Consider the following 18,168-nt stretch of genomic DNA (forward strand, 5'->3'; position numbering starts at 1 on the left):
ACCAAATATAGAAACGTAACAGAGAAGAGGAAACCGCAGCAAAGAAAGGAAACTGTCAACGTAAATCATCGCGGAACCGGAACTCCCTCCCGCGCCGGCGGAGGGCTCACACTCAGGTCATCCTTGTCCTTGCGCGCCGGGGCGGACTGATCCTGCTCATCGACACTAGTGCTGCGCTGCAGGAAGCTGGCCTCCTTGGCCGGGCTGCGGCTCTGGAACCCCGTCGAGCCGGGATGCCCGCTGATACTTCCCGGGATCGGATGGCCCTGGACGCCCGCGGTCGAGCCGTTGTGCGCTCCGGGGTTGTTCGCCCCCGCGGACGTCGCCGTCAGGTGCGGGATGTTCTCCGGCACAGGGTGACGAGACCCAATGTTGGTCACGCCCACGTCCGAGGCCTTTCCGGCCTTGCTAAGTGCGTAGTCGCCGGAATCAAAGTATTTGCGTTCCTACGGCCGTCAGCGTAATCTCGATAGGACCAGGCCGTGAAACCTCTCACCTTGAGCTTGTTCTGCAGGAGATCCTTCTTGGTCGGCACTTTGCCGTACAGCCGGAGCAGCCGCTGCTCGTCCGGGCTGAGGGACTAAACGTCTGTCAGAATAAATGTCGTACCCGGAAAGGAAAAAGAAAAAAAAAAGGATCACACTCACGCTGATATCGACCTTGTTCTGCTGGTGCGGATTCATGGTGAAGGGCGGGATCGTGGTGTCTACCTGCCCAGCGTTGTTGCCAATCTCCGCGCAGGTTGCAGTACGCTGTCCGGGGTTGCTCAGCGTAACTTTAGCCGTTCGGAGGCGAATCGATCGATCGTCTGACGATTCGACCGGCCGGAGGAGGAGTACCTTCTTATGACGGGAGGGCCGTAAGGCAAGAAACCCAGACACGCTGGTTGTCGCTGGATCGTGCTTGGCCGATGGCGGAACCCGCAGACGCTGATTGGGTGGATGTTGCGCGATGCCGGATTGGGATTAGTGGCGGTGGGAAAGTTTGGTTATCGATAAGCGATAGAGAGTGTGTGGAAGGAGGGAAGGAGCAAGAAGTGGAAGGAGCGATGCAAGAGGGGTACGTCAGCTTTAATTTCCTCTCCACAGGGAAGTACTCTGACTTCAGCGACAATCTCTAAACAGCGATGGTGCCCCAATATGATTAAGGGTTGATGAAGAGAGATGATGAATGATGACTTTGCTGCAGAACGGAGTCAGGATGATGCTATGTATCGCTATGGATCCCCGCTATCCACACCCAGCACTCGTACAAAGCCCAAGATTCATTCCTGTAGTCCAAAATTTTCCCCGATACAACATCAATCATATATAAAAGAAGCTTCACTTCGGGACGGCTATGAACCCTGGACCAGCGTCCACGTGAGGCCCGAACAAAGTTGACCGAAGCAAGCCACGGCCAAACACAGCAGACGCCGGTGACGTCGTCGACTCCCATTTTTCTGTCTGAAACCGCCAGCACAATGGCCCGGGAAAAGGACCGCCGGCAGACGGCGTTTGTGGTGGAACATCTCGATCCCGAGCTGGGCAAGTGGTCGGCACGCGAGTATGGCTGCATTGCCCGCGAGTGCTACGCCGCCGGGGCCCGCTTTCTGCTGACCTCGGTGCCGGAGTCATTACAACTGCCGGAGGAATTGGCAAGCCTCAAGGAAGAATTGACCGTCGAGCGGCGCAGCGTCGAGGAGATCTTCGCCCAAATCAAGGACAGGGTGTGTCTGTTGGACCCGGCGGCGACGACTGAATTGAGTCCGGCAGATGGCGACAACTTTGACGTCTTCCTATTTGGTGGGATTCTAGGTGAGTCAACCCCCTCCTTGGAATCGTCTTTTCCCCTCCCTTGCCAGCCACTTACCGAGAGTACAGGCGACGATCCTCCACGAGGTGGGTTGGACTGCTCCATCAATTGGGGTCTTTGACTAACCCTATCAGACCGCACATCGGAATTGCGCAAAAAGGGCTACACGGGACGCAGCCTAGGCCCAAAACAGATGTCCACAGACACCGCTGTGCGAGTTACCCGCATGGTCACTCTGGACCGAAGTAAGGAGGCCGCTACAGACCTGTAGAACCATTGACTTTTACCATGCAGAGTTGCTGACCTGTCCAGTCCCGCTGGACAAGATCCCCTACGTTGACAATCCAGAGCTGCGCTTTAGTCGCTACGAGACGACGGAATTGCCGTATCGCTATGTAGCAGACAAAGATGGCAAGCCCATCATGCCGGAGGTACTATCACTACTTCAATCAATCCAGATGCGTGGCACAGGCTAAAGTCATTTCGCAGGGCATGTTTGAATTGATAAAGGCAGATGCCGACCGGGGTCTCGATGATGTTTTGTAGATTGGCAGCATTGACTGCATCCGAGAACTCGAGCCTTGACTGGACATGGCAGCCAGCCTCATCTTGAAGCTTCCCCATGTAAACTCTATCCTCGCGTGCCAACTGGCTTAGCATCAGACGGCTTCTTTTTCCAGTTGGATTTCCAGCAATGTTCTGGAACAATGGATCGGATAAAAGCGCTAACCCGAATCAGTAAGGTTTGTGCTGACTAAGAAATGATTGATAATCATGACACGCCGTCCAATCAGATTGAGGTCTATATGGAATCCCGATCCGTGCGTCGTCGCAAGCGTAGTCGATTGCTGGCAATCCGACCGCAGATGCAGGCCTCCTTGGTTTGATGAAACCGGCCTGGATCACGAGGCGTCAGATGTTTCTTGCGTTTCCATGAGCACGTTGGCATACCGCCAATCCCGGAATCGCACCGCGTTCCTTGCCTGCTCAACGGGGTCAGGCGGGCCTCGTTGAGACTGTTTCCGAGCACGATGAGGCTGTTAATCTCTGCGCTGCTGCTAGGCAGCGCTGTTGGAGCCCAGGCACAGGCGGCCGCCGACTATTTCGTCAGGTCGCTTCCCGGGCAGCCGGAGGGTCCCTTGCTAAAGATGCATGCTGGGTATGAATCGGAGTTTCCGGGGACCGCGATCAGGGCTAACCTCCGTAGTCATGTCGAAGTCGATCCTGAAACAAACGGAAACCTCTTCTTCTGGCACTTTCACAATCGTCACATTGCCAACCGACAGCGTACCGTGATCTGGCTGAACGGCGGGCCCGGATGCAGTTCGATGGACGGCGCATTGATGGAGATTGGACCGTATCGCGTCAAGGATGCTGAAACCCTGGAATATAACAATGGCTCGTGGGACGAGTTTGCAAACCTGCTCTTCGTAGACCAGCCGGTCGGCACGGGGTTCAGCTACGTCAACACCAACAGCTACCTGCATGACCTCCCCGAGATGGCGACACATATGATCACATTCTTGGAAAAGTGGTTCAGCATATTTCCTGAATATGAAGCGGATGATGTAGGCAGAACCCATGCTCGTGGTTGCAGCGATTGCTAACCGTGGATAGCTCTACATTGGCGGGGAGTCTTATGCCGGCCAGTATATTCCATACATAGCCAAGGCGATCATTGACCGCAATCAGAATATCGACCCGGCCAGGCAAACAACATGGAATGTCAAGGGACTCCTGATCGGCAATGGCTGGATTTCGCCGATCGAGCAGTACCCGTCGTATTTACAGTATGCCTATCGGACAGGAATCGTCAACAAGAACAGCGATATCGCCGGAAGACTCGAGGCACTGATGCAAGAGTGCAACGTGCAGCTCTCTGCGGACGATGGACGCGACCGGGTCAGCATTCCCGAGTGCGAGAACGTGCTCTCGACGATGCTGGAGTTGACCAAGGAAGACGACCAATGCATCAACATGTACGACACCCGCCTGCGCGACCAGTCTTGCGGACGTACCTGGCCACCACCGCTCCCCGATTTGACTGATTATCTTCAGCGGAGTGATGTAGCCTCGGCTCTGAACCTGAATCCGGCGAAAGCCGCAGGATGGGAAGAATGTTCCGGGGCGGTGGGCGCAAGCTTTAAAGCGAGGGAGTCACTTCCCTCGATTCGCTATCTTCCAGAGCTTCTTGAGTCCGGCATCCGAATCCTTCTTTTCAGCGGTGACAAGGACCTGATCTGTAACCATATCGGCACAGAGACGCTGATCCACAACATGGAGTGGAACGGCGGGACGGGTTTTGAGATTTCGCCCGGGGTATGGGCGCCGCGACGCGAGTGGACGTTCGAGGACGAACCAGCAGGATACTACCAGCAGGCGCGCAACCTGACGTACGTGCTGTTCTACAACGCCAGCCACATGGTTCCGTACGACTTCCCAAGGCGGTCGCGCGACATGCTCGACCGGTTCATGGGCGTGGACATTGGCAATATCGGCGGCGAGCCGGCCGACTCGCGCCTGGACGGGGAGAAGCTGCCGCAGACGTCGGTCGGCGGGCACCCGAACAGCACGGCGGCAGAGGAACAGACGGAGGCGAAGGTCAAAGACGCGGAGTGGAAGGCGTACGCAAAGTCGGGCGAAGCAGCCCTGGCAGTGGTTATTCTCGCGGTGTGCGTCTGGGGATTCATCTTGTGGCGGAATCGCCGACGGGCGCGAAAGCAGGGCTATCACTCCGTGTACCGGGATGAGGAGAGCCTAGCACGGCCCTCCAGCAAGAGGGCGTCGGCCGACGGCGCCGAGGAGGCTGAGCTGGAGAGACTGGCGCCGGCGTCGTCTCAGACGGTCGATGAGAGATACTCGATTGGCGAGGATGAAGATGAAAGTGAGAACCGGATAAACCGGGAGGAGCAAGAGCGAGTACAAGGTCATCAACATCAATAGATAGCATTGGTGCATGGCATTTTATCACACAGTTTACTCCAGAGTTCCTTCTATATATATACCCAGTCTATGTCTTTTTGAATGGATTTCACCCAATAGTCCACACCTTGACACTCCCGTCATCCGCAGTCGTGATGAGAACCTCTTCATCATCATTCGCACGGCCTCGATCCGCGCGCTTTGCCCAGACAATGTGATTAACCTCGTAAATTCCATGAGCGGCGTCGAGCGACGCAATAATAGTCCATTCTGACTTGGGCACGTTGCCGTCGCCGTCGACCTGCATTTCCTCTCCGTTCGTTTGCTGCTCGGACGAGGAGGTGTCGGCAACAGCGCGCTCTTCGTACACGACGATGCGACCGTCGGCGCCCGTCGATGCGACCCGTCCCGTGCGCTTATTCCATGACACGGCGTAGATGGGGAGGTCATGCGCGGCCGGGAGAATCGCTTGTTGATCCCACGTCTCATCCAAGTTGATTGGTCGGATGATGCTGGGGATCCCTGATGACGACGACGACGTTGTTGTCGGTTGCGCTTTTGGTCGTCGCCGCCATATCCGCACGGTGCGGTCGGCGGAGCAGGACACGAGTCTCGGGCCAGACACGGGGGTTGCTTCCCTCGCGTCTTCATCGCCCTCGTCCAGCCCTCTCGCAGCTTCCCAATCTATATACCACACCGTCCCTTCATGACCCTTCAAACACGCAACCTGTCCCCAATCATCAACATCCTCGCGCCAGATCCGGATGGTATCGTCGTAACTCGCGCTGGCGAGACACTCCTCGTTTGGATGCCACGCCACACATTTCACGTCCCCCGTGTGCTCTTGCAGCACGGCCACGGTCTCGAAGTTGTTGTCCCCATCGTCGAGATCCTCCCAGATCCAGATCGACTTATCGCGCGCGCACGTCGCGAGGAACGAGCCCGAGGGGGACCACGAGACGGATTTAACTTCGCTGTCATGGCCGTCTAATAACACTGCGAAGCGCCATTCTTCTTCTTCCTCATCCTCCTCTTCTTCCCTGTCCTCATCACCCATCGAAAGATCGTCATGATTGTTATTATTATTATTATTACTTGTATTCTCCTCGTCTTCTTGCATTGATCCTTGGAACGGGTATCGATCCCATCGTCGCCAGATCCCCACCGTGGAATCAAAGCTTCCCGTCGCAAGCACGCTCTCCCCCTTGACCCGTCCCTGTGGTTTCCATGCACAGCTGCGCACGCTGCGCTTATGCCCGCCCGTGATCGTCGACTGGAGCCGGAAATTGCTTAGCGAGTACACGCGCACCGTCTTGTCGGCGCAGCAGGTCGCGGCCAAGGGGAGTGTGGGATGCGGGGCAGTCAGCCAGGTGCGGTCGAGGGAAGGAGGGGTGAGGTCGGCGAGGTGGGCAATTTTAGGCATTTCTTTCTTTTAATATTGGTTTTCTCCTTTCCCTTGATCATCGGGTTTGGGAGGGTATATAGCGATTGTCCTTTGTGAGGAACTGGGTTGATCGGGTTGAAGTTCTGAGATAAGATTGGATCGAGCCGAGATCTGATAAGGTTTTCGCACTGCGTCATTTAGAAGACTCGTCGGTAGCCTACAATGGATTACTGGATATTTGAAGCAAGATACTCAATTGATTGACGCCATGCAATCTCGTAACTACTAGTCCAAACAATGGTAACTCATAGCAACATTACAGATGCATACCCGTAATCATAACCAGCTAATAGATGGCAAAGCAAGGTAAATAAAAAAAAAAAAAAGAACTACTCATCCTTCCACACCTCCTCGTACCACCGTCCATGGCAAAGCCAATCCACTTCCCTCACCTTGCTCAGCTCATCCACCAGCTTGCCCACCTCGCTGACAAACTCCGGCATCCCCGCAGCGGCCAGGCTCTGGCTTGCCGTCGCCGTGGTGCGCACCCGCTCGCTGGCGCTCGCCGCGCTGAGGCGCGTGAGCACATGCGCCCGCAGTCGCGACAGGATCAGTTTCGCCACGGGATCGGTGAAACTGGCCGGTGGGCTGCTGCCCTCATTGCTCGACGAGTCACCGTCATACGACGAGGAAGACGACGAGGAAACAATCTCAACAGACGCCTGCGGCGTTAACGTCGGTGTCGCCGCTGCCGCTGCCGCTGCCACAGGCCCCAGCACGCGCCGGATGGTCCCGGACAGCTGCGACCGCGCCGTCGCGGGCATCGGGTGCGTCGCGTCGATAATCGACTGCACTCGGTCCGGCTTGAGGTCCGAGAAGTCGAGCGACATGATATGTTCCGCCTCCGCCTTCCACTGCGATCGCACGTCCCGCTTGAGCAGGTTCTTTGCCGTCAGCAGGATCGCCGCCGTCGCCGCGATCTTGAACGCCTTGAGATGCAGCCGGGCGAGCCGATCGCGGTCAAGCTCCAGCGTCTCCGGCAACGGTCCCGCGGACACAGGCGCGTTGCTCAGAACAAGGTCTACCAGACCGTATGCGTAAATCCTCCCTGCGGATGGCTGAGGATCGCTGTTCTCCGGGTCCCGCCGCTTCATCTCGTCAATCAGAAGCCGCCGGTTGGTGCGCCAAAATCGTCGCGTCATATCCAATTTGATCGAGCCATCTTCAAGCCCTCGCTCGAAGGTCCGCATCTCGTACCCGGGCGCTTCTTGGATGAGCTGCGGCGCCGCGACCTGGATCATAAAGTTGGTGTGGTCGAGGGAGAGGAGATCGATGATCCCCATGAGCCTCGCCAGACGGTCGATCGCGTCACCCGAACGGTCTTCGGCGAAGGCCTTGACTTCCGGGTCACGGAACGGCGCGCACAGCTTTGGTAGAATCTCGCACATAAAATCGAAGAACGCATCGTACGAGAACGTCCCCGCCTTACATTGATTTTCGATGAGTTTCGGATCCAAAACCTCGCTGACCAGAACGTGCAGCGAGTTGCCTGGCTTCAGAGACCGCAGTAGCCGATCTTGAATGACCGTCGCCATGGCCACGGTCCATTGGGTGCCGAGCCCGGCCTCGACGTCCTTGCGCATCATGTCGCACATGTGCTTCATGATCTGCTTTCTTGGTTCCGTATACGCTGCTTGATCGATCCGGTACTCCTTGTTCAAAAGCAACTCATGCACCAGCACCCGATTTTCGGGCAACGCTGTCAGTGCCTTGGTGAAACGTTCGTGTGGAGACAGCCTCTGCCGCTCCAGGTCGTGAAGCGTAGCACTTTCGACATTGTTGAAGGTCTCGCTGATCGGAGACGTGACACTCTCCGAGTTAGCTTCATTTGAAGACGACACCGCTGCGGATCGCGGAGTCGTCTGCTGAGTCGACGAGGCCCGCTTCTTCTCTCGCTTGGCCTTGCGGAGGGCCTTCCTAACCATATCCAAGGCCTTCTCTGGACCCGCAAGCCGCTTCAGTTTCGCCAGCAGCAGAATCTGGTTGTGCCGGATGCCCTGCTGGTAGTCGTCGGCAACGTCCTGGTCATCTTTAACCGCTTGCCAGATCAGCTCCAGCTCGACAAATTGAGCCAGCATGATCTCGATGAACACGCTGGAATCATGAGCCTTCCACGCGTGGAATGCGGAGAAGAATGCATTGTACGCTTCAAAGAGTGTCCCGAGATCGTTTGAGACAGCCTGCGTAGAGTAGCTGGTCGACAGCTGAGCAGTAACCTGCTCAAACGACACCAACAGCTCTTTTGCTTTGGCAATTAAGTCCTGCTCTTGCTCCCCGTTGCCGTTTTCACTTAGAATCTGCGTAGGGTGGGACAGAATCAGATAGCTCGTGAGAAACGTCCGGACGGCGCCCCTCTCTCCCATGGTCCCAGTCCCCATATCTTGCAGGCCGCACAAGCGCAGAACCTTGGCCATAGTGTCCAACACCCGTTCTTCCGAAACGAAGGCGCCGGCCTCTTCAAATTCCATCCCCCGAATGCGTTCCAACGTGAAATCTAGACTACGGAACGCCTCCATGACCACGCGGGCATGATACCTCCGCCATGCCTTTTGGATCCTCCGAGCAGCAGCATCGCGGCTCAGCGGCTTCGATACCGTTTTCTTCACCTCCCCGGTCGCCGAACTGCTCGTTCGCTGCCGGCGATGGTTCTGTTGATACTCTAATCGGCGTTTCTCCGCCTCGGCAAACTTTTCCGCCATCTCCAAACGAAGTCGTGCATACTTTGCGGCCCTGAGCTCACGCGTATCCTCAGCCTTCTTCTTCGCCCTGCGCACCTCCTCCTCGCACTTGGCTGTGATCTCCGCCAATAGGCGCTCCCGGGCCTGTTGCGCTGCCAGCGCTCTCTCCTCCCGCTGCAAGTTCCGAGCGGAGGCCGATTTGGCGAGTGCAGCACGCAGCCGCACTTTCTCGGCATGCACGGCCCTATCCGCCAACCGTGCCTTGCGGCTCTCGATTATCGAGGCGCGCCGAAGATTGTGTGCAATATGATCGCAGTGCGAGCGGCCGTGAGCCGAGGCGTTGGAGTGGTGCGAGTTCAACGAGGATATCGAGCTGCGGCGCGATGATGCCGCGGATGCGCGGCGGGCACTGGCGGATCGCCGGCGGAAACGGGCTGCAATATGAGTCTGCAACGACAGCGGCTGGCCAGGATCGTCGGAAAGCATCTCAATATCTTGCTCCTGGGCGTTTTCTGGTTGCGTGGTTCCAGAATCGGACAGTTGGATCTCGATGTCCGGGTTGCGACGGAACATGGTGTGGGTTCCGAGTTTGATCGCGGTGACAAGATACTATCTGCGACTGCGAGATGAAGAGTCCACGATTTCTGAGCTGAAAATCACGAGGCAAAATAACAATCACGGAGGACCAACGGAAGCTGGATTAAGGGATGGAACGGTCTCGGATGCTGAAACGCGATAGAATCAAACCTGGGATGACGTTTCAAGATGAAAATCTCAGAATTTGTGGAGATAGACCAGTTCACCAGAAATCCGACCGCGCTGGGCAGCGAGCGCAATGAAGTATGACAGCTGCCCTTACAGATATCAAATCCATGGACCTCACGCGCGGAACTCTCGGTGCAGCTCGGACCTCAGAAATAACTCGATCCGTTCGGCTTATGATGCTATCGGTGCATCTGACAACGTCACACTGACAGACTCTGCTTATGTAATCTACAGTCGGGAGGGGTTATATAAATAGCAGTTCGAGGAGTCGATGACAATCGACCAAGTAATGATCGAATTCCTGTTGATTCGTGACATTTCCACAGAGAGACATTACAAATGATGGACAGCAAATCAGCATGTAGCTTACTGATCAGGGGAATTTTCACGTAGCAGCCTCTCCTCCACGCTTCCGGATCTTGAGACTGGCTTTGCGAGGATTCGGCGCTTCGAAGACCTCGTTCAACTCTTCCAGGGTACGCCCTTTCGTCTCCACAAAGAAAAAGTAGATAAAGGCGAATTCGAAGCAGTCCCAGAACACGAAGAAGACGTAGAACCAGTAACCGATCTACAACGGTGGTGAGCAACGAACACAGCATCCGGCGAACCAACGGATCGACCTACATCTCTCAGAGCAACCGGAGCTGCAAAGGTATTGACAAACCCAGCAGCGCCGGCTGTCAGCTTGAACGTGCCCATACCCTTCGCGCGCATGTCGTTTGACATAACCTCGCCCGGGTAAATGGACTGCATGGACGTGTAGGCAAAGGCAAAGACCACACCAAAGATGGAGATGAAGGCAATGGACGCAGATGATGCAGTCATGCTTCCATCGTGGACGAACTTGGCCGCCGTGCCCGCCGTGATGGCCAGGCAAATGATCATGCCGCCAGTCGACCCCAGGAACATCTTTCGCCGGCCGATTTTGTCGTGGAATCGACTCCCGGCAGTCGCCGCGATCCAGCCGGTCAAGGCGTAGATGATGTTCAGAAGGAGCTGTGTGTTGGTATCTGTGACGCCCACGTTTTCCAAGAGCATGGGAAGATAGTATGAGACGACGCTAAAAGGGTCAGCCTGGCGATCTCACGGAGAACGTTGAAGGTGCTTACTTGTTCCCAGAGAACTGCCCGAACCAGCTAAAGGCTAGATTCAGCATCAGTCGATATCGTCGGGATCGGGTTTTGACCAGGACGGAAAGATCGAAGAAGTCCCGCCAATGCGTCAGCCCGCCCTCTTCCTTCAAGCTGCGAGTCATCTCTTCCATCTCCAGATTCACGATCGGGTGGGAGGCATCCCCATTGGCGTGGTATTTGACGATGAATGCTTGAGCTTCCGCATGGCGATCCCTTGCAATCAACCTGCCATCGCATGTCAGCATGAGAGTCCAGTATTCTAGGCAATGGTATGTCGCAGACCATCGAGGTGACTCTGGTATAAACCAGACTCCCAGGGTGACAATTCCCGGGCAAACCATTTGCAGCCACAACGGAAGTCTCCAGTCAAGATTGCCTTTATGGGCAAGGTGCAAGTGCGCTCCATAGACCGAAGATGTGGCAAGAATTGAGCCCTGAACTGAGTCAGCAGGTCCAGCTAGCAAATACTCGATGATATCAACGTACGCAATAGTATAGCGTGTTGTACATGCCCGCCAGACTAGCACGATATTGGGGCGGCGCAAGCTCGACAAGAAGCAAGGGTGATGCAGTATGCGCACAGGTCGCAAAGAAAGATAGCAAGAACCTCCCAAAGATGAAGATACTGAGTGTTTTTGCTGTGCTAGCAACTATCGTCCCAATGCAGACGCCGATGACGCCAAAGAAGATGTGAAATCGTCGTCCACGCCAGTCGGCTACCCAGATGAAGAGAGCCCCAGCCATTTGTCCAATCTTCAAACCGTCAACAAAGTCCTTTCCTTTTCTTTTGTCTTGTTCACATACCTGGAAGATAGCAAAGACAATGCCGGTGCTAACCGAGCCGCCTTCCGGGAAGGTTGTAGTACCTGGTATAGTTTGGCAAAGCATTGATAGATCCCATAAGGCTGGTGTCAAACCCTGAAGCCAACCTGTCAGCCATCATTTTACCAATCCTTTACAACCAACATGCGACCCATCGTTCATTGTCGAGCACAGGAAGATCAGCGCCGACATCAGGTACAGTTTCCTGTACCCCGGCCCCCATGGATTCGGCTTGTGCTTCTCCATGATATCAGCCAAAGTCAGCGGCACCTGCTGCTCTTTGGCGTCGAGCCGGTGCTCGACATGATCATGCTCGGTCATGTCCGTCTCTCCCATTGTTGCTGGAGGCTCTGATGACTTTTCACTTTGAAGTTACTGAGCACTTATGGTGCGAAGAGGGAGATCCTTGCTCAGACGGATGCAGGGGGGAACATTGACATTTATATACCACATCATTGCCGTGAGTGTCAGCTACGACGTTGACGGCCAAAACAGCGGGGAAATCGGCCATCATCCATGCCATTGGGAATTTGCGGAATCGGATCCTGCTTGAGTTTGGGGAGAGCTGGTGTGGAGCAAGCGTTAGGGTTTTCTGGGGCGTGACGGCGCGGGATGGTAATTTACACCCCGGTATTGTCTGTTACTAGTGCGGGTTGCACCTGCTGAACACTTTACCAATGAGAAAACACCTGGATTGACTGGTCGATCCTCAGGTTGCGACGGATACTTAAAAAATGGGCCGGATGCTCTTCAGGAGAGGATCTCTTTGAGTGGTGTGCCTCGAAACTGTTAGGCATTACGATAGTAATCAAGATGATCAGCATTGAAGAAGGTGAGCAACTGAAGTGCTTCGACTTCCATGAATCAATTAGGGCTGACAGCAGCAGTCTCGAAACACAACACAGCAAAGAGCTGCTGGGTGATTCTCTACGGAAAAGTCTACGATGTAGGTATTGCCTTCTCGCGTATGTTATTTCGTAGCTAATATCCAGGTCACGCACTTTCTGGATACGCATCCTGGAGGATCAAATGCGATTCTTGCTCTCGCGGGCAAAGACGCAACAGACGAGTACGATCCCATCCACCCAGGGCTCCTAGAAAAGTATCTTGCACCAGAGTGGTGTCTGGGTGAAGTATCTGACGGCCATCCCTTGTCGGTGAAGAAGAAAGAAGAACCCAAGCGTCAACAAGCGACGCCAGATGTGTCCAGCCTGCTAAATCTGGACGAATTCGAAGCGCTAGCCAAACAAACACTCAGCTCCAAAGCCTGGGCCTATTACTCCTCCGCGACAGACGACTGCATCACCAAGGCACACAACAACTTAGCGTATCGCTCCATTCTTCTTCGACCTAGGATCTTCATTGACTGCAGCGAATGTGACCTCTCGACGACCGTCCTGGGCCATAAACTCGGCCTTCCCATCTACGTCAGCCCCGCCGCAAAGGCACGCCTGGCCCATCCCGCTGGCGAGGCAGGGATCGCCGCGGCATGCGCCTCGTTGGGCGCGATGCAGATTATCTCGCACAACGCCTCCATGACCACGCAATCCATCGTCGCGGGCGCCAAACCAGACCAGATCTTCGGCTGGCAACTGTACTGCCTCAAGGACGTGCAGCAGAGCGCATCGCCGAGATCAACAGCATTTCCGGAATCAAGTTCATCTGCCTGACGCTCGATGCGCCGTTTCCAGGCAAACGAGAGATTGAAGTGCGGTCCAAGATGGAGGAGCTTCGTGCAGTTGGCGCCCAGCCAGAAGTCTGGGGCACCGACGCCTCGCTGACGTGGGACAAGACGCTCCGCTGGCTCCAACAGCAGACGTCTTTGCCGATTATCCTCAAGGGAATCCAGACCTACGAGGACGCTCTTTTGGCGACAAAATACGCCCCACAGGTTCGAGGGATCGTGCTGTCAAACCACGGTGGGAGAGCCCTTGACACAGCCTCTACTCCCGTTCATGTCCTGCTCGAAATTCGTCGGCATTGTCCGCAGGTCTTTGACAAGCTCGACGTGCTTGTTGACGGCGGTATCCGTCGGGGCACGGATGCTGTCAAGGCGCTGGCTCTGGGAGCCAAGGCAGTTGGTATAGGGCGGGCAGCACTCTACGGACTTGCCGTTGGGGGAAAGGAGGGCGTTGAGCGAACCCTCCAAAATCAGTCTCAAAGACCACTGATGGGATATTCTGATCTACGAGCTAACAAAGTACAGTCCTCGCGGATGAAACGGCGACGGCGATGCGATTACTCGGTGTCAGCCGTGTGGATGAGCTATCCAGTCGCCATGTAAGTCGTCACAACTACTTTCAGAGTTTCTCTGAGCTGACGTTTGGATTCTCCAACAGATCAACACCCGAATGTTGGAATCTCAGATCTACCGTGATGAATTGGCTCCTGAACCTGTGTCTAGGTCCGCGAAACTGTAGATAGAACTGATCCATCCAAGAATATTATCCCATCTCTCTTCTTCCCCATCATTATCAGAACTCTTATCGTACAGCTCAGGCATGATTCCGCCAACAAGGACACATCATGATGTGAAGGTACCTGTAAGTAACCCTTTCACTGTAATACACATTTCCGTACAGCGCCAACACGCACTTTCCAGATCTACGTGCCGAATCGAGGCAAACCCCAGATTGATTGTCGTACTTTTGCTAGCTGCTTTGGGAACGGTATCTCATGCCGTGCCGGATCAGGACTAACCTACAACTAATGGTTAACAGTTGACTGCAGGTTGCTTTTCGTAGATTGGCTTAGTATACAATAGGCGACTCTCAACTCTCACAGCTGAACAAGCAACTCAAGCAGGCACAAATCTGCAGGCTGAGCTTAGCTGATATTGGTGGCAGTTGATCCTTGACTCCTCAACTGTGGGATTTGCTTTCAAGTCTTTCAGAAGACCATTTTCAAGGACAGGACGATTTTTGACGTCCCAATGCGATCGTCGAAGGTTCATGCACACTCAAGGGGTCCTCATTCCTAAGCAAACTGCAATTTTCTCGAGCGCATTCATGATGGAGACATGGAATGACCCTGAAGATATCGGTCCCAACCTTTACGAATTCCAAGCATACTTGTACTGCATAAATGGATTGCTTGTTCGCACGCGCTCCGACAGAACTCAATTCTAAATCAACTTGGAACCACAGCAACTGATGACGACTACACCTTACGGACTCGAGCCCTTCTTTCGTTTATTTTTTTTCTTTTTCTTCTTTTTTTTTTGGGAGCCAATAATGGCCACACATCGCACAAAACTGTTCAATTGCCGACTTGCAATCACCGAAGTATATTGAGAGAAGTAAGTATGACACAAGCTTGATTTCAGTGGTTGACACTTCAGCTGTGAAGGAAGAATGTACACAGCTTGTAGCTACACGCTGTGCCTCTTCGAAAGTTGCGGGATATTAAGGGATTCTGATGTAGAACAATACTCCATGACAAGGGAAAAAAAAAGCTCATAAAAGAAGCATTCATTTGAAAGAGTCCGTGAAAGAAAGGTACAGCAGTTTGAGTCAAACCCAAACATCAGGCGGTAAGATTGGAATTGCTATCGACATAAGTACTCAGTACATGCGTGTTCATCGACAATGAAGTTCGCATCGATAAGATTGCGTGTGTCAGCCATCTCACGTAGCTTGCTCTCCTCCACGCTTTTTGATCTTGAGACTCGCTTTGCGAGGATTCGGGGCCTCGAAGACCTCGTTCAACTCCTCCAGTGTGCGCCCTTTCGTCTCCACAAAGAAAAAGTAGATAAAGGCGAATTCAAAGCAGTCCCAGAACACGAAGAAGACGTAGAACCAGTACCCAATCTACAGCCGCTGTTAGCAACGAAGACAACTTCGGGGCCAAGGAACGAATAGACTGACATCTCTCAAGGCAACCGGGGCTGCAAAGGTGTTGACAAACCCGGCAGTACCAGCAGTCAGCTGAAAGAGGCCCATACCCTTGGCGCGCATGTCGTTGGACATGACCTCGCCCGGGTAAATGGGCTGCATGGACGTGTAGGCGAAGGAGAACACCACGCCAAAGATGTAGATGAAGGCGATAGACGCGGCCGACGCAGTTGTGTTGCCGTCCTGGACAAACTTGGCCGCTGTACCCGCCGTGATGGCCAGGCAGATGACCATGCCGGCGGTCGAGCCCAGGAACATCTTGCGCCGGCCGATCACATCATGGAATCGACTTCCAGACGTTGCCGCGATCCAGCCGGTCAAGGCGTAGATGATGTTCAAAAGGAGCTGCGTGTTGGTATCCGTGATACCCACGTTCTCCAGAAGCATGGGAAGATAGTACGAAACGACGCTGGACCGGTCAGTCTGGTTATTCAAGAGAGAACGTTGGAGTGGCGTACTTGTTCCCAGAGAACTGTCCAAACCAGCTAAAGGCCACGTTCAGCATCAGTCGGTATCGTCGGGACCGTGACTTGACAAAGACAGAAAGGTCGAAAAAGTCTCGCCAATGCGTAAGACCCTCTTCTTTTAGGTTGCGAGTCATCTCTTCCATTTCCAAAGTCACGAGCGGGTGGGACGCATCTCCGTTGGCGTGGTACTTGATGATGAAGTCATGAGCTTCCGCATGACGATCCTTTGCAATCAACCTGCAATTACACGTCAGCTCGAAAATCAAATATCGGCGGCGTGGCAGGCTTCAAACCATCGAGGTGACTCTGGTATAAACCAGACTCCCAAGGCGACGATTCCCGGGCAAACCATTTGCAGCCACAGCGGAAGACGCCAGTCCAGATTGCCTTTGTGGGAGAGATGCAAGTGTGCTCCATAGACTGTAGACGTGGCCAGAATCGAGCCCTAAGCCGAGTCAGCAGGTCCAGCTAACAAACCCTTCCCATAGTATCAGGCGTACAATATGGTACAACGTGTTGTACGTGCCCGCCACAGTACCACGATATTGGGGAGGTGCAATCTCGACGAGAAGCAAAGGCGATGCGGTCTGTGCAAACGTCGCAAAGAAAGACAGCAAGAATCTCCCAAAAATGAAAACGTCGAGTGTTTTTGCCGTGGCATTAACTATCGTCCCAACGCAGACGCCAACAACACCAATGAAGATGAAGAATTTACGTCCACGCCAGTCGGCTACCCAGATGAAGAGGGACCCAGCCATCATACCAATCTTGAGACTCTGTCAGCACTATCCTTCCTTTCTCTTCTTATGCCACTGTACATACCTGGTAGATGGCAAAGACAATGCCAGTGCTGACAGAGCCACCTTCCGGAAGGTTGTAGTATCTGGTATAATTCGGCAGAGCGTTGATCGAGCCCATGAGACTGCCGTCATACCCTGAAGCAACCAATGTCAGTCATCTCGCCAATCTCGTACAGCAGAAGGCGAGACGTACCGTTCATCGTCGAGCACAGGAAAATCAACCCCGCCATCAGGTACAGTCTAATGTAGCCCGGGCCCCATGGATTCGGTTTATGCTTTTCCATGATATCGGCCAAGGTCAGCGGCTCCTGCTGCTCTTTGGCGTCGAGCGGATGCTCGACATGAACATGCTCGGTCACATCTTTCTCCCCCATTGTTGCTGGAAGCTCTGATGGCTGTTTAGCAGTGAGTAGAGGTGGTTGAACGAAGAGGGAGCTCCTGGCACGGATGGATGGGAGGGGGGGTAGTCGGCATTTTATACATCATTGTGCGCGCGTGTCAGATGTTCGTATATATGTGAGCTATGTCCGTGTATGTTAGTCACGACGCCGGCCGCCGAATCAGCGGAGACTCGGGCCGTTATCCATGTCGCTGGGACTTTCCAGACCCTGCTTGAGTAGTATGGAGACTGGAGAAAGGAGCTAGTGTGGAGACGACGTTAGGGTTTGCTCACTGCTGTGGCGTGACGGTGTCGATGGTAATTTTACACCCCGGTATTGTCCATTACCAACTCGCATCGATTTGACTCTGCCCTAAATGAAAAGCCTCGGTGGACGATTGCTCGATTTTCAATAGCCAGACGTGCTCTTCCAGGGTTCCGCGTGGTACGATTTGAATGGTGACCAAGGTTAGTATAACTATTTGCATTGAGGGAGCTGTGAGTTCAGCTCTACAGCAGCCATTAGGGCTAATAATCGCAGTCCTGAAACGTAGAAAAGAGTCAATGATTCTGGATGGCAAAGACGGTACTACTATGTCGTCCGGGTTGATACTCCGCATTTTTTTCTCAGGTCCCGCACTCTGAATACGCATCCGGGGAACGATCCTTGCTCTCGCGGGGAGGGATGCAGCAAAGTACTATGATCCTGTCCACCCGTCATGAACCTAGAGAGCCATTGCGCCAGCGAGCCGTCCTGAGCCAAAGTACCCGACAGCCTACGCAGGAGAAAGAGCTCGAACCACAACGACCAGCCTGAATATCGACTAACTTAAGTAGCCAGACAAACCCTCAGCCCCAGAAAGACATGGACATTCTACTGACGGAGTCCTCCGCAACAGAAGACAGCATCATCCACCAGAACATGTAGGCTGTCCGCTGAAGTTGAGGATTGCTTTGATCTTTCTGTATTTCAATGTAATACACAGTTTAGTACGGCGCTAACATGCAGTTTTCGAATCTCCGTGCCGAATCGAGTCGAACTCCGGCCCTAATCCCGTATTTTTGCTAGCT

The 18,168-nt window shown here is 54.1% G+C and overlaps 9 protein-coding genes across 9 annotated transcripts; 4 read left to right on the plus strand and 5 right to left on the minus strand.

Annotated features, from left to right (window-relative positions):
• Nucleotides 1-65: 65 nt before the first annotated feature.
• On the minus strand, nucleotides 66-683 carry VTN31DRAFT_4033 (uncharacterized protein; the record flags this gene model as incomplete). Its single annotated transcript, XM_069404377.1, has 3 exons — nucleotides 66-446; nucleotides 497-580; nucleotides 648-683. 3 exons carry the CDS (start codon nucleotides 681-683, stop codon nucleotides 66-68), a joined length of 501 nt encoding a protein of 166 aa, XP_069261356.1.
• A 779-nt stretch (nucleotides 684-1,462) lies between these two features.
• On the plus strand, nucleotides 1,463-2,340 carry VTN31DRAFT_4034 (uncharacterized protein; the record flags this gene model as incomplete). Its single annotated transcript, XM_069404378.1, has 5 exons — nucleotides 1,463-1,796; nucleotides 1,863-1,880; nucleotides 1,929-2,039; nucleotides 2,107-2,225; nucleotides 2,284-2,340. The coding sequence occupies 5 exons, from the start codon at nucleotides 1,463-1,465 to the stop codon at nucleotides 2,338-2,340; spliced, it is 639 nt and encodes a 212-aa protein (XP_069261357.1).
• A 485-nt stretch (nucleotides 2,341-2,825) lies between these two features.
• Nucleotides 2,826-4,737, plus strand: VTN31DRAFT_4035 (uncharacterized protein; the record flags this gene model as incomplete). The annotated part of the gene is made up of 3 exons (XM_069404379.1): nucleotides 2,826-2,953; nucleotides 3,002-3,362; nucleotides 3,412-4,737. The coding sequence occupies 3 exons, from the start codon at nucleotides 2,826-2,828 to the stop codon at nucleotides 4,735-4,737; spliced, it is 1,815 nt and encodes a 604-aa protein (XP_069261358.1).
• An 88-nt stretch (nucleotides 4,738-4,825) lies between these two features.
• Nucleotides 4,826-6,139, minus strand: VTN31DRAFT_4036 (uncharacterized protein; the record flags this gene model as incomplete). Its single annotated transcript, XM_069404380.1, has 1 exon — nucleotides 4,826-6,139. The coding sequence occupies one exon, from the start codon at nucleotides 6,137-6,139 to the stop codon at nucleotides 4,826-4,828; it is 1,314 nt and encodes a 437-aa protein (XP_069261359.1).
• Nucleotides 6,140-6,489: 350 nt separating this feature from the next.
• Nucleotides 6,490-9,411, minus strand: VTN31DRAFT_4037 (uncharacterized protein; the record flags this gene model as incomplete). Its single annotated transcript, XM_069404381.1, has 1 exon — nucleotides 6,490-9,411. The coding sequence occupies one exon, from the start codon at nucleotides 9,409-9,411 to the stop codon at nucleotides 6,490-6,492; it is 2,922 nt and encodes a 973-aa protein (XP_069261360.1).
• Nucleotides 9,412-9,988: 577 nt separating this feature from the next.
• VTN31DRAFT_4038 (uncharacterized protein) lies at nucleotides 9,989-11,624 on the minus strand (the record flags this gene model as incomplete). The annotated part of the gene is made up of 6 exons (XM_069404382.1): nucleotides 9,989-10,171; nucleotides 10,228-10,663; nucleotides 10,713-10,961; nucleotides 11,019-11,170; nucleotides 11,223-11,489; nucleotides 11,541-11,624. The coding sequence occupies 6 exons, from the start codon at nucleotides 11,622-11,624 to the stop codon at nucleotides 9,989-9,991; spliced, it is 1,371 nt and encodes a 456-aa protein (XP_069261361.1).
• A 747-nt stretch (nucleotides 11,625-12,371) lies between these two features.
• Nucleotides 12,372-13,228, plus strand: VTN31DRAFT_4039 (uncharacterized protein; the record flags this gene model as incomplete). The annotated part of the gene is made up of 3 exons (XM_069404383.1): nucleotides 12,372-12,390; nucleotides 12,446-12,504; nucleotides 12,551-13,228. 3 exons carry the CDS (start codon nucleotides 12,372-12,374, stop codon nucleotides 13,226-13,228), a joined length of 756 nt encoding a protein of 251 aa, XP_069261362.1.
• Nucleotides 13,229-13,278: 50 nt separating this feature from the next.
• VTN31DRAFT_4040 (uncharacterized protein) lies at nucleotides 13,279-13,982 on the plus strand (the record flags this gene model as incomplete). The annotated part of the gene is made up of 2 exons (XM_069404385.1): nucleotides 13,279-13,838; nucleotides 13,898-13,982. The coding sequence occupies 2 exons, from the start codon at nucleotides 13,279-13,281 to the stop codon at nucleotides 13,980-13,982; spliced, it is 645 nt and encodes a 214-aa protein (XP_069261363.1).
• Nucleotides 13,983-15,184: 1,202 nt separating this feature from the next.
• On the minus strand, nucleotides 15,185-17,092 carry VTN31DRAFT_4041 (uncharacterized protein; the record flags this gene model as incomplete). The annotated part of the gene is made up of 7 exons (XM_069404386.1): nucleotides 15,185-15,367; nucleotides 15,425-15,860; nucleotides 15,910-16,155; nucleotides 16,212-16,363; nucleotides 16,419-16,685; nucleotides 16,741-16,853; nucleotides 16,912-17,092. The coding sequence occupies 7 exons, from the start codon at nucleotides 17,090-17,092 to the stop codon at nucleotides 15,185-15,187; spliced, it is 1,578 nt and encodes a 525-aa protein (XP_069261364.1).
• Nucleotides 17,093-18,168: the final 1,076 nt, after the last annotated feature.

The sequence above is a fragment of the Thermomyces dupontii genome (assembly GCF_041956625.1).
Source record: "Thermomyces dupontii strain NRRL 2155 unplaced genomic scaffold VTN31scaffold_3, whole genome shotgun sequence".
NCBI lineage: Eukaryota > Fungi > Ascomycota > Eurotiomycetes > Eurotiales > Trichocomaceae > Thermomyces > Thermomyces dupontii.